The 15302-nt window shown below is 42.3% G+C and overlaps 1 protein-coding gene across 1 annotated transcript in view; it reads left to right on the top strand.

Annotated features, from left to right (window-relative positions):
• Window positions 1–424: 424 nt before the first annotated feature.
• The window catches only part of LOC143482350 (complement C1s subcomponent-like), a 37654-nt gene continuing 22776 nt past the window's right edge, over window positions 425–15302 (top strand). The window contains exons 1-2 of the mRNA XM_076980692.1: window positions 425–492; window positions 9151–9349. Of these exons, the coding sequence (XP_076836807.1) occupies window positions 9173–9349 (177 nt within the window). The 5' untranslated portion in view covers window positions 425–492; window positions 9151–9172. The remainder of the gene's footprint in view (window positions 493–9150; window positions 9350–15302) is intronic.

The raw sequence follows: 15302 nt of genomic DNA, 5'->3' as shown, positions 1-15302 counted from the left end.
ACGACGACAGAATGGCACTTAATGAAACGATTGAGTTGTTCTGAGTTGAAGGAACGCTGGCCGTGTCGAGCAGATTATTTTCCCTACGTTACGTCTGACGTATACGGAGCCCCGGAGGAGCAAAATCCGTACGCACGGATTACTAAACCGTAGGCCTACGTACGGATTTATAAAACGGATTTTTGATTTAGTTCATTTTAAATAGACCACGTTTGGATTGTACTGTAACATTCATAGAGATCAGGGTTCGAATTGCCTTACGTTTAAGGCATGGGGTCAAAACATTTAAATGTACTTCTCACATATAATGTTAAATACTACAAAAAAAATGCAGTGTCTATGGCTGGAAGAATATTCTGATACGATTTCAAGCACCCCTAAAGTGGATCATACCATTCCGTGTTAATAGCCATTAGCGTTTGCCTGCCTGACTCATTATCGGTCAGGTGGCTTGATTAGTGACTACAAGCTGCTCCCCATACAGCATTACCTGTAAGTAGAGTAGTATATATTAAACTAGCTAGCTTTAAATATGCACTTTAAACCCACTTTTCCTTACATATATATTATGAATTTGCTATCGCACCTTAAATGCTGATAATTTACCATTCCACCTTAAATGATGTTGCGGCATACTATTTTAACGTGGAACAGCATATTCAAATGGATTCTGTTTTATATGGACCGTTTGTGATTTCTGCACAGCATAAACAGAAATGTGTAAAACTCTGTTTTGATGGTAAGAAATCTGAGGAAAGATAGCAGCCAATAGCATTGTGTGTGTTTTTGCAGGATTAACTGTGGATTTTGTTGTATAATATATTATGATAGGCCTGTGTTGAAAAAATCGATTTTCCGATTCAGAATCGATTCGCATATGATGATCTGATTATCGATTCGTACGTCCAAAGATCGATTTTTTTAGTGAACTTTTACCCCCGCCTCGTCACTGAATTCACGCTGGCGTGCTCGGTCTAACTAACTGTAAAACAACATGGCGATGGACAGTGACGGTAACGACGATAGTCAAATCGGCAATCTAAAAACAGAAGGACAGTTTATCCAGTGTCAGTGACTATTTACATTTATTCCATGTCACTGACAGTTTACCCAGTGTTTTTACAGTTTAAAAAAGTTAAAAATGCTCTTGTAACGTTGGGCGCAAGGCGATGGACGAGACGGAATCCTTTGCACTTTCCAAATCGTTACGTTTATTACATTTACCGAAGCGCAGACAGCGCACATAAAACACGTTTACATAGAACATGTGTGACTCAAACAACGACGAGCACAGGACGCTGCGCGAACGCACATTAAATGGACAAACCACACAAACCCCACGTGATGACGAGACGAGCCACAGGTGAGGATTATCACAAGACGCACCCGCGGAGATACGCAGACGAGTAGACGCAGACAACGTTAACACACGCCCAACAGGGAGGGGTCGGGGACCGTAACGTGACAGTTCTGTTATTATATTCTCACTTTAAAGAAAAATACACGTTTACATTTTATACTTTCAGTTTATTAAGTGTGAGCACCTTTAAAATAAAAATGCATTTGGTAGCAACAGCTTTTGGGTGACTTCTTAATTATTTCAATCATAATAATAATGCACTGGTTAGTGTCCCAGTAGTCCACTGTTGCAGATATAGACACCTCAAAGATGTCCTCTGTTTATTGTCCTGGATTACCTTTCTTGAAGGTAGATTTATGATTACCCTTTTCACCAGTCTTCCAGCCATCAGTAACTACCAACTACCAGTAACTATTTGCTGATTAATATTGATATAATACTAGTTTTAACATGTTGCTTCTGTACATAGTCAGGAAACAGCTCAAATAAATACATTTTTAATAACACTAAACCCCGAATTGGATCGAATCGGATCGAATCGATTAAATCGGATTAAATCGAAATAAATCGATTCTTAATCTTCAGAATCGGAATCGGATCGATTCTTGGAATTTGAATCGATACCCAGCCCTATATTATGACTATAAAGGTTATTGTGTGATATGTGCTACATACAGCTGATGTAATGGATTTATCATTTACGTGCTGTAGACATTACAGTAAGAAAGCAAGACACTGTAAGGATGGTAATGTCACGCTACGGTCCCCGAACCCTTCCTTTGGGGCGTGTGTTAACGTTGTCTGCGTCTATTCGTCTGCGTCAGTGTCTCTCTGTGGGTGCGGGTGCGTCTTGTCATTATCCGTCTCACCTGTGGTCGTCACGTGGGGTTGATGTGGTCTGTCTATTTAATGTGCGTTCGCGCAGTGTCTTGTGCTCGTCGTTGTCTACAGTCTGCACGTTGTGTGCTGTGTGTGAGTGTTTATCGTGCGCTGATTGCGCAATACTTGTTGTTGAATTAAAGTGACTGTGTGTGAACAACCGGACTCGTGTCTCGTCCGTCTCTCTGGCGCCACCGTCACAGGTAAGACTTCAGTTTACACGCGCTTGCGCTGTACTGGTTTTCATTTACACCCTGAAAAAAACTTGACCCCCCCAATTATCATTGTATAATTCGCACCCTGATAGAGATCTTATATTCGCTAATGTTTTTTTTATCTTGTAATAAATCTTGTAATAATAACGACCCTACTTAGTTTTGTGGTAAATTGTGAGAAGGTTTTTTGGTTTTGTGTGGAGATAGCCTTGGTGATGTGAGCGTATTATGTCGTGCGAACAGAAAAATGGGTCGCGCGACTGATACTTCCAGGGTACCCGCGGGTCCTTAAAAAGTCTTAAAATGTCTTAAATTTAGTTTTCCATATTCAAGGCCTAAAAATGTCTTAAAATGTCAGGATTTTTATGAGGGGAGGCATTAAATTATTATAAGTGTGTGTTGTTCAGTTGTTCTGGTGCGATGTGAACTTTGCCGAATCTAGCGCTAGGACCATGCAGAAAATAACCGCTCCAGGGTCCTAGTGCCTCAACAACGTCAACAATTTTCGTTCGACACCCCCCCCCCCCCCCCCCCCCCCCCCCCGTCAACGATGTGGAACACACCTGCATCCCCAGTAATAGTATTATTTTTTCTTGTGAGAGGTATTAAAAGGTCTTAAAAGTCATTGAATTTGAGATTTAAAAATGTGCAGATACCCTGTACTTCGACGTTCGCGCGGTGCACAGCGGACACATTTCCCAATACCGCGCGCACGCTGGAGCACTGCAGCGCTGCAGGCTCGAGGCTGAAAACACCCAGACACAAGCAGGCAAACCGTGACATATAAGACCAGGACATGGAGGGGTTACTAGGGAGAAAGCTACGGAGGCCCGCAGAAAGCAAAATCTGTACACACGTTTTATAAATCCGTGCGTATGGTTTAGTAATCCGTGCGTACGGTTTATAAATCCGTACGTACAGTTTAGTAGTGGCGGAGCCAAAGGGGGGGCCAACAGAGACTGTGTGCGAACCACTAGCGAACCACTAGCGATCGGTCGATCGCGATATAATACATAATTTGTGTCCATTTTACACTTGCAAACCCCCGTCGACAGCTTACGCTCGCCAACCACCCCCCCCCCCCCCCCCCCCCCCACCGTTGACAACTTATACTCGCCACCCCCCCCCCGGTCAGCAACTTACGCTCGTCACCCCCCCCACCCCCCACCCCACTCCGGTCGACATCATTTGTATATGGACCCCTCCGATAAAGCCTTGGTCACCCCTTGGCCACCCCTTGAAAAAATGTCTAGCTCCGCCACTGCGGTTTAGTAATCCGTGCGTACGGTTTATAAATCCGTATAAAAATAAAAAATAAAAAATTATCATAATACTTAAAATAAAAGATATTTTGTCAAATTACAAATAATGTCTGTAATTTTACAAAGTTTTGTATACAATTGGAAAAAAATGTTAAACTACACGGAAATATTTTTACAGTGTAGTTAAATCCTGTGCCCCTAATTGACTCTGTAGGGGTGCACTTAACCTTAACCACTTCACTGCTGGTCAGTTCTCTGCTGCTTTTAATGAACTATGTGACCCCCCTAACCCGGACACTGTTACTACAGAGGAGCTTAGCTCTTGGTTTCATACCTCCTGAACAACTATCATGGACTGTGTGGCTAAACAGCCTAAAGTTAAGTCTGAACCTTGGTTCAATACCAGAGTTCGTGCAGCTAGGAGGGAATGCCGCAAAGCCGAGTGGAAGAAGGACAAGCTACAGGTTTCATTTCAAATTTTAAGGGACTGCTGGTGCTCTTATCAGAACACTGTAAAAGGGGAAAAATTTAATTCCTATCAAACCTTATTACAACACATCGACAAAATCCATGTTTGCTGTTTAGAACCATTGGCTCAGTTCTAAAGGACTCCCAGCCTGTTTGCTTGGAAGCATCCCCTGATATTTGTAATGATTTTCTATATTTTTGTACTGAGAAAATTGTCAATGCAATAGCTTTTATCACAACTCCTGTTTTTGACCCCTCTGTCTCTGCTCCTAGCCTGGCTGTGTTTGATAGGTTTGAGCCTGTAACCTTCACATACTTAAAGGAGGTAGTGGCCTGAAGCCTCCTGATTCCCATAGAGATGCTGTGCCTCCCCACTTTTTTAAAGAGGTTTTACCCGACCATATAGCAGCAGGTCATGGCCATTATAAACCACAATCTGTCATCAGGTGTTGTCCCTGGGAGCTTTAAACATGCTGTAGTGCAACCCCTACTCAAAAAGCTGTGCTAGCTAATTATAGGCCTATCTTCAAACGACTTTTTATTTAAAAAAATTGGAGAAAATTGTCTTTGCACAGCTGAAACCTTTTCTGGACAAGAACAATATTCAGGAGCCCAGGTTTGAGATCATTCCACATCACCAAAACTGCACTGCTCAAGGTCCTAAATGATTTGTTAATGGCTGGGGGTCGCTGTGACTGTTCAGTGCTGGTTTTACTGGATCTATCATCTGCCCTCGACACAGTTGATCATGCTGTATTCATTGAACGAGTAGAACGCTGTGTAGGTATAAAGGGTGCTGCTTTGAACTGGTTTTTGTCTTATCTTAACTTTCTCTATTAATATAGCCAACCAGTCCTCCTCAACTTCATCTTTGAGCTATGGGGTTTCTCAGGGGTTAATTTTGGGACCATTTTTATTTTCTATATACCTTTTACCACTGGGACAAATTATCTATAATTATGATATGCGGATGATTTACAGCTGTACCGTCCTCTGGATTTTGGCAACCAGTGCTCGATGATGAGATTGACGCGGTGTATCCTAGATATTAAATATTTGCCAATGGAGTTTTCTAAAATTAAATGATAGTAAGACTGAGGTGGTCTTGTTTGGTGCACCTAAATTAGTACAGAATTACCTACCCAATCTGGGGAGTCTAAAACTCATATAAGAAATCTGGGATTTATATTTGATTCTGAATTTAAATTCAACAAACAAATCAGTAATGTACTAAGAGGCAGCTTTTTCCAGCTGTGTGCCATCACCAAAATCAAGTCATTTCTCTCACAACATGATTTAGAGAAAGTCATCCAAAAGCTTTTATCTGCTCCCGGCTTGATTACTGTAATGGGTTTTATCTTGGATTAAGCAAGGAATCCATTGGATGTTTGCAGCTGGTCAAAAATGCAGTAGTCCGTCTACTAGTGGGTGCAAAGAGGAGGCATCACATCACCCCCATCTTAGCATCATTACATTGGCTACCCATAGATTGTAGGATAGAATACAAAATCTGGTGTTGGCTCCTTCTTATGTCATGTATATCTTCAGTTACTATGAGACCTCCAGAGCCTTGAGATCATCCTCTCAGTACTCCTTACTGTTCCACTGTCTAACCCTAACCCTAACCAACATTATCCTAACCCTAACCAACATGACCCTAACCCTAACCCAACCAACATGACACTACATGCTTTGAGATTGTTTATTATAATAGCCACATTTCACTGGATATAGGCATACTAATCCCTTAGGTTGCATAATGCGTGTCCAGACTCCAAGATGGCACTGGGTCCAAGATGTGATATAAGGTTGAGTTAAGAGTTCATTCTGTGTAAACCACACATTCAGGACATTTATGGGTTCACAATGATTGTGGAACAGGCAACATAAACTTTTACCTTGTTTTGTAAACAACAAACTTTGAAAGCCCTGTTGAACAAGAAGAGAGACTTTATGTCAGGGCTGGCTCGGGTGCCATTCCTCCTGTCACCACTAGGGGCACCTAAGTCAGTCCTAGACTCAATCGGTGCAATCAGCAGAATCACTGCTGAATCATTTTGGTTATACCGTTACGCTTTCAGCCTTTCCCTGCATTTTCTATTATTGCTTACCTTTGCAAGGTGTCTCGCCACCTTTCTCTCTCTTATCAACCTTATTTGAGTCTCTATCTCCTGCGCTGCTTCCTAGTCATTCTCAAGTTTTCCTCGAACTGTTTCTCTTCCTATCAATTTGACCTTTGTTTTGGGAAGGTTTTGTTTGTTGCGGCGTGTTTTGCCCGCTGCCAGTCACTTCCTCTGGTATCCTTAGTTTCGTTTTACACATCTTTTTGGTTGCCTTTGCTATTTCTCTCCAGTCTCTCTACGGTTAAGTTTCGTTTTGCACGCGTTGAGTTTTCCACGTTGCCTTTCGTTCTATTTTCTTCGTTCTATTGGCTTTGTTTCATTTTTTACACATTGATTCTTCCGTGTTTGTTTTGAGTTATTTATTTTCTAATGTGAGCTTGCATCTCTCTCTTACACTGACGATAGGCTCTGCCTATCCTATCATCAGCGTGAGCCGGCACTTGGGTCCACCTCTCTCACTGTTTTTACACACGGTCTGTACTCGTTGGTACCACTGCATTACACTTTAGGGCTGACAGGTTAGGGTAACAGAACTGGAGTGAAAAACCAGGACTGGTGTATGGTAACAGGACTGGTGTGAGATAACAGGACTGGTGTATGGTAACAGGACTGATGTGAGATAACAGGACTGGTTTGCGATAACAGAACTGGTTTGTGATACCAGAACTGGTGTAAGGTAACAGGACTGATGTGAGATACCAGGACTGGTTTAGGGTAACCAAACTGGTGCGTGATAACAGGACTGGTGTATAGTAACAGGACTGGTGTGAGAACAGAACTGGTGTGAGAACAGAACTGGTGTAAAGTAACAGGACTGATGTGAGATAACAGAACTGGTGTGAGAACCAGAACTGGTGTAGGGTAACAGGACTGCTGTGAAGAATGTGAGCTGAGTGAGGGCAAATGAGTTACACCTGTTCTTTAGTAGATTTGATACTGGTTGATTTCCAGACAGATCATTGTTGGACACTATCCTTCTTTTGTGTCTCCTCACCACCCAATCATAACCTCCCTCTCTTGTTTCAGACCTCTCCCCAAGACCTATATGTCACAGCTGACCTGTATCCTGGTTATATGCTTCTACCAAAGACAATTCCATAAAAGCACCCAGGAGATGGTCTGGCTTGCCAGCAGATGTGCTGATGCCATGGATGGATGTGGCATTGTCGTCAGTGGATATGCCAATGCCGACTCCTACCTGAGGCTCAACATCTACATTGGAGGGACTGTGACTGCTCGGCCTAGAAATATAACTATAAGAAATATATTAGAACTATAAATATGGAATTCCACTAGCTGAGCTGTCCAATAGAGGATGGGTTCCCTTTTAAGCCTTGGTCCTCCCAGGTTTATCCTAATCCCTGCCTTAGGTGACCAGGTGTGCCGTTAGATGGTACTGTACAGAGCCTGGGAAGAATGTGAATGTGACATTACACTTGCAGCTTCTATGCCTTACCGACTAGCTTCTTAAAGCACTTTGAATTGCCAGTGCATATGAAGAGTGCTTTAAAAATAAACTTGCCTTAATGTGTTTCACCCCTTCAACCGAAATTCTTTATATAGTAAACATTTCACTCTCATCTGTTTCTTTCTGAACTCATTGAAAACTGTAGTATTGAAGCATCGTATTTAGAAACAGGTAACTTATGTTTACTGTAGATTTGGCTGATTACTTAAAGCAGTGACATTACCTGTCTGCAGACACAGTGTGCTGATCAAAGGTTTATTTAGTGTGCACTACAGGGGCAATGACATGCAGTCCCTAACCAAACAAATGAAAATGTCATTAAACTTTATTTTCTCTCTGTCAGAGCCCACTCTAAAAGAACATTGTACCGAAATATCTGACCAAACCCCTATGAAACACTGATCTGGTGAAACCAGGCACAGAAACAAACTAGAGTACTAGAATAGACTATACTTCACCTGATGTGTATGAGGCTGTATATGCTAGAAACATTAGGGTTTTTCTAACTGGATATCCATCCTGCATACATAAGTGTAGTCAGTAGGTTCCAGTGGATTCTGGTAGTGCCTATTTTGACAAACACTCAAGCTGATTTAAAGGAGTAATTTTCATTTTTTTTTTATTTTGGTATTTGAGAGCGTTTAGGGGAAGGGGGAGTTTTGAGCACATAGACCAATAAAAGAACACAGAAGTGAAAACAGTGTTCCTGTCCTGGGCTTTGACCTGGTCTCCTCATGATCAGAACCTTGTGAGTACACTCTTTATTTCTCATTCCTGGAGTTTGGGTTTGAGTTTCAACATGTGCTATTTTATTTATGTATGTATCTGTTTAATTATTTGTCTATGAAATGTGTTGTTTCACATCTCTGATTAAACAGTATTTACCAGATGAATTAGTTTCAGTTTTCTACTGTGGTCAGTCTCTCCTTGCAGTTTGAATCAGAAAACTGTAGTTGTGCTGTATTCTTGCTGTTGTTTAGTTGAAGTCTGGAACTGTGGATGTTGTGTAGTACTGTTGCTGCTGTTAATTGTAGCCTTATAAAATGTCTGCTGGGTTCAGTGTCCTCAACAAGGATGTCTGACATGGTTAGATCCATCTTCCTTATTTGTTCCTGTTTTCATCTTACCAGCTTAAATCTCCTTTCTGTTATTCTTTTAGATTAATTCACATGCCCTCTGCCCATCATTCCCTCAACGTCTCTCCCTCAATGTCTCTCCCTCACCATTTATTTCTTCACACACCCTCTCCTCATCTCTCTCTCTCTCTCTCTCTCTTTCTCTCTCCATGTTTATTAGAATTTATTTGTAATCAATGGGCAATTTGTTCAGGGTCAATGTGTTAATATTCCCCCTTCTTACTCTTACTCTTCCTCAGGGTGTGTTTGCTGCTAGGACCCATGGGCTGCTCTGCCACGCTAGTTGGCTGGATTCAGTCTCCTGGGTATCCGTATGGATACAGTCCAAACTCCACATTTATATGGAAGCTCTGTGCTGCACCTGGACACCTTCTCACTCTCAGCTTTCTTCACCTGGACCTGGAGGACAGCCAAGAGTGTGAAAATGATGTTGTTAATGTAGGTGTGTGTGGGAGACAAACTACTGCCAAAGGGTAGGGGCTTGGATATTTCCGCATGATAATGATTGAGCCGCGGCCATTTTTCTCCGGTCGCGCCGTCTAAGCGAAATCAGTCATCGCAAGCGCACGGTAAAAAAAATCGCTGTTTTCATCGGTTTGTAGGAGATTCTTCCCAGAGTTTTGGTAATATGTCGTAATTGAATGTTCGCTTTCTCTCATCCCGTTAGAAGAATTCACATTTCGCGCTCCTGTTTCTTTTTGAGCCTGCTTGAATTTTAACTTTGCATTTGGACCGTTCAAAAACATTGGGCGACTGTTTAAAATGGAGACAAATTAAGTATTATATCGCGATCGATTCTTTGTGTTGACTTGTAACTCCCGCGGTGGCCCAACTCAAAAGTACTGCTTCCTGCGCTGATTAGAGAAGCTATAAAACTGACCTTCCTTTAAGCTAGTTGAGAATCTGGAGCATTACAATTGTTGGTTCGATTAAACTCACAAAATGGCCAGAAAAAGACAACTTTCAATTGAAAATCGACAGTCTATTCTTGTTCTGAGAAATGAAGTCTATTCCATGTGAGACATTGCCAAGAAACTGAAGATTTTCTACAATGGTGTGTACTACTCCCTTCAGAGGAGAGCACAGACAGGCTCTAACCAGAGTAGAAGGAGAAGTGGAAGGCCCCTCTGCACAACTGAGCAAGAAGACAAGTACATTAGAGTCTCCAGTTTGAGAAATCGACACCTCACAGGTCCTCAACTGGCAGCTTCATTAAATAGTACCCGCAAAACGCCAGTGTCAACGTCTACAGTGAAGAGGCGACTCCGGGATGCTGGCCTTCAGGGCAGAGTGGCAAAGAAAAAGCCATATCTGGCTAATAAAAGAAAAAGATTAATATGGGCAAAAGAACACAGACATTGGACAGAGGAAGATTGGAAAAAAGTGTTATGGACAGATGAATCAAAGTTTGAGGTGTTTGGATCACACAGACGAACATTTGTGAGACGCAGAACAACTGAAAAGATGCTGGAAGAGTGCCTGACACCATCTGCCAAACATGGTGGAGGTAATGTGATGGTCTGGGGTTGCTTTGGTGCTGGTAAAGTGGGAGATTTGAACAAGGTAAAAGGGATTTTGAATAAGGCTATCACTCCATTTTGCAACACCATGCCATACCCTGTGGACAGCGCTTGATTGGAGCAAATTTCATCCTGCAACAGGACAATGACCGAAAGCACACCTCCAAATTATGCACAAACTATTTAGAGAAGAAGCAGGCAACTGGTGTTTTATCGGTAATGGAGTGGCCAGCGCAGTCACCAGATCTCAACCCCATTGAGCTGTTGTGGGAGCAGCTTGACCGTATGGTACGTAAAAAGTGCCCATTAACCCAATCAAACTTGTGGGAGTGGCTTCTGGAAGCATGGGGTGAAATTTCTCCAGATTACCTCAGCAAATTAACAGCTAGAATGCCAAAGGTCTGCAATGCTGTAATTGCTGCTAAGGGAGCATTCTTTGACGAAAGCAAAGTTTAAAGTAGAAAATTATTTCAAATAAAAATAAAACATTATTTCTACGTTGTCAATGTCTGGACTATATTTCTATTCATTTTGCAACTCATTTGATAAATAAAAGTATGAGATTTCAGGGAAAACACAAAATTGTCTAGGTGACCCCAAACTTTTGAACGGTAGTGTGTATATATATATATATATATATATATATATATATATATATATATGTATATATATATATATATATATATATATATATATATATATATATATATATATATATATATTAGTGGTGGGACTTTAACGCGTTAATTTCAATTAATTAATTACAGGAAAATTTACGAACTAAAAAAAATTAACGCATTTAACGCATGAGACACTTTTGCACCGTGGAATGTTTCTCAGTGCACGAGTTCCAGACATACAGATTATATGGACGCACAATAAGATCATGATGGAGATGACTGAAGAGGCTACGCAGGTGAATGGGGAATTTAAATATAAGCAACTTCGAGATGGAAGTACAAACAAAAATAATGTTATTTGCACTTTATGTAGGAAGGAGTTCGCTTATCACAGGAGCACTTCCACCCTTCGTTACCACCTCAACGCAAAACATGTTGGGGCTAACGCGCAGTTCAGTAATTATAACTTAGCTGCTAAATGTATTCCTAGTACGATAGGGTGACCAAACGTTGGTATTTCCCGGGACATGTCCGTATTTCACATCCTGTCCCTGGTGTCCCGGTTTTTTTTTTGGGCAGTCATGGCCTGGCGGTTAGGGAACTGGTCTTGTGACCGGAGGGTCGTGGGTTCGATTCCCAGACAGGCCATGACTGAGGTGCCCTTGAGCAAGGCACTTAACCCCAACTGCTCCCCGGGCGCCAGGACTAGGGCTGCCCACCGCTCTGGGCACGTGTGATCCACAGCCCCCCTAGTAACCACCAGTGTGTGTGTGTGTGTGTTCTGACTGCACACATGGGTTAAAAGCGGAGGACAAATTTCGATTGGGGTGTAAAAATCACAATTGACAAAATATGGCACATTTCATTTAATTTTTTTTTAAGTGAGGAAATGTCCTGGGGGCTCATGTATGAACGGTGCGTATGCACAAAAACATTGCGTACGCTATGTTTCACGCAAATGGTCAGAATTCGGTCAGAAATGGCAACGAATTCCAAAGCCAGGGAAAAGAAAGCTCTACTCCCCATGGTGGTGAGACGGGCAGAGGGGACAGTCAGGTGAATAGAGCAAGAAGATCTGAGTGCGACAGTGAGAAGATTAGGGGTTGATAACGTGTTTATTCAGTTAAACATGAGATTTGAAATGTAATCCAACATTTAGTACATTTAACCTGTTTTCGGCGGTGGCGACTCTTCGCCTGGGCTGCATCAGTGCTTGACCCAGCATCAGCAGCACTAGCAAACGGGTGCTTTGTCGTGTTCGGGTCAAATCTGACCGATTTACAACTTAAACCACTCATAAATATTGTGTTTTACATCTGATTGCTGCAAGGCCTTATGCCATCCTCCACACTATACACTGGAACATATAAAAGTGATGATCATCTTTTTCATTGAATTTTGAGTGTTTTAAACCAACGTTTTACATCTGTGTTGTTGCAGGTCAAACGTGACCATCACAGGAAATGAATGGGTATTCAGAATATATTCATCTATCAGACAGAAAACATCCCCATACAGTGTATGGTGTGTCTGTGTGTGTGTAGGTGTGTGTGACACACACTCACTCACACACACACACACACCTACACACACACAGACACTCACTCACTCACTCACTTGCTCACACACACAAACCTACACACACACACACATCTACACACACCTAAACAGACACAGACACACACACACACCTAAACACACACAGACACACACACACCTACACACACACAGACACTCACTCACTCACTCGCTCACACACACACACACACACCTACACACACAGACACACACACACTCACTCACACACACGCCTACACACACACACACAGACACACACACACTCACTCACACACACACACGCCTACACACACACAGACACTCACTCACTCACTTGCTCACACACACACACCTACACACACACACACACACACACACACCTACATACACACACACACACACTCACACACACACACACATCTACACACACCTAAACAGACACACACACACACCTAAACACACACAGACACACACACACCTACACACACACAGACACTCACTCACTCGCTCACACACACACACACACACACACACACACACCTACACACACATACACAGACACACACACACGTTATGCCTATGTTTGCAAGGCCCACTCTGATCTGAGTGTGACATGCCACTAATGTGCATGAATTCACATGTGCACGTGCACACACACACACACCTACACACACACACTCACTCACACACACCTAGACACACCTACACACACACCTACACACACACCTACACACACAGACACAAACACACACACACCTAAACACACACACACACACCTACACACACTGACACACACACACACGTTATGCCTATGTTTGCAAGGCCTACTCTGATCTGAGTGTGACATGCAGCTCATGTGCATGAATTCACATGCGCGCGTGCACACAGACACACACACACACACCATGTTGAGTTTGGTATTTTATTGATTTTTTCATTACATGTTCCTTTTGTAATATATTTTCAGTGCATTTGTATTTTCACTAGATATTTTATGTGTAATTCTATAAATTCATGATAACTATCTGAGATGTTGTTCACAGTTAAAAGTGTTTAATAAAACCAATAAATTTGGTGGTGAACATTTTTTTTTGTGTTAAAACAGACCGGTCTTTGGAGACCGGAAACACTACAGGTAGGAGACGTGAGGTCAACAAAACCGAAGGGTTTTCATAGTACTTCATACTGGTAAAACTCCTACAATAAACTAATTCGCATTGCATAAGGTGCAAACAACTTTATTCTTGTTAATGTCTCCATTAGGAAGCTTCTTAAAAATGAATTTTCCATGAAGCAAACCTGGCGGCTTCGTGGCTGCATCCATGTAAGAACCAGGGGCAGATCTAGGGCCAGGCCCACCATGTTTGGCAGCTGGGCCCACCCAAACACAAGTTCAGAATACAGTTTTCCGTGTGAAAATTAATGAAAATAAACTATAATTAATTTTTATGTATTTATTTAAACATTTGTTCAGTTTCACAACAGCTTAACATAATATAACATTTCTGGAAAATTACGCCATTACGTTCACGTCAATACCTTGTTGCGTTCGAATTCCCTCTCAATTGAGGTAAACATGATGATGACCGGAAAATTTAAGTGGCTTGAATACTGCCCATCAGTGGACTCTGTTTTTTGTAAACCGTGCAGACATTTTCCAGATCCCTACGTTGAAAAAACCTTTGTCAGAGATGGCTACAAAAATTGGAAATGTATTGGGCAGGCTTGTGAAAAGCATCAGTCTAGCAAGCAACACACATCTTCACTGATTAAAATGCAGTCCTACATTCACAGTCACGTACCGCAAGGCAGTGGTACTGTGTTGAACAGACTTCATGGTGATTCGGTTTCACTGATCGAGCGCAATCGCCAACATGTGAAAGTTGTGCTGGATGTTGTTTTACTATGTGCAAAAATGGAAATTTTGCTAAGAGGGCACCGAGAGACAGAAGATGCAAGCAACAGGGGGAATTTCTGGCAACTGTTCGAGCATACGGCCAAATATGCTCCCGAAATCAAAGCAAGACTCGATGAACTGCCACGGAATGCAACGCTTATGAGCCATAACATACAGGATGATCTGCTTGAGGCAGCCACATCCCTGCTTCTTCAGAAGATAAAGACTGAACTGCATGAACAGTCTTGGGCCACCTACTATGCTATACTTGGCGACGAGTATAAGGATACATCGAAAGGCGAGCTAGTGGCTGTCTGTGTCAGATTCGTTCATGATGGGACAATCAAAGAGCGAGCAGTTGGATTCGTTGAAACTGCAGATATGTCAGCTCACGGAATATCACAAAAGATCCTAGAAGTGCTTGAACCCCTCGCATTAGACTCTCAGCTATGCATTGGATTCTGTTTTGACGGCGCATCAGTCATGTCTGGGCACCGAGGAGGGGTGCAGGCCATTCTGAAAGAGACATTTCCTAAAGCTGTATATGTTCACTGCAATTCTCATCGACTAAATTTGGTGCTCAGTGCTGCGTCAGAAGTGTCCGGACACGTTTCCACCTTTTTCAGCGTGGTCAATCAAATACAAAGCTTTTTCAATGGGACCCAAAGACATGCTCAATTTCTCCAACTGCAACAGGAGATGCACCCAAACCACCCATGTAAGGAGTTGGAACGAGCATGTGAGACGAGATAGAGTTCAAGATCCAGATCTGTTCACAAGGTGTTGGAGCTGCTGGA

The sequence above is a fragment of the Brachyhypopomus gauderio genome, chromosome 18 (assembly GCF_052324685.1).
Source record: "Brachyhypopomus gauderio isolate BG-103 chromosome 18, BGAUD_0.2, whole genome shotgun sequence".
NCBI lineage: Eukaryota > Metazoa > Chordata > Actinopteri > Gymnotiformes > Hypopomidae > Brachyhypopomus > Brachyhypopomus gauderio.
The sequence above is the reverse complement of the archived record's forward strand: the minus strand, read 5'-3'. Positions and strand labels throughout refer to the sequence as shown.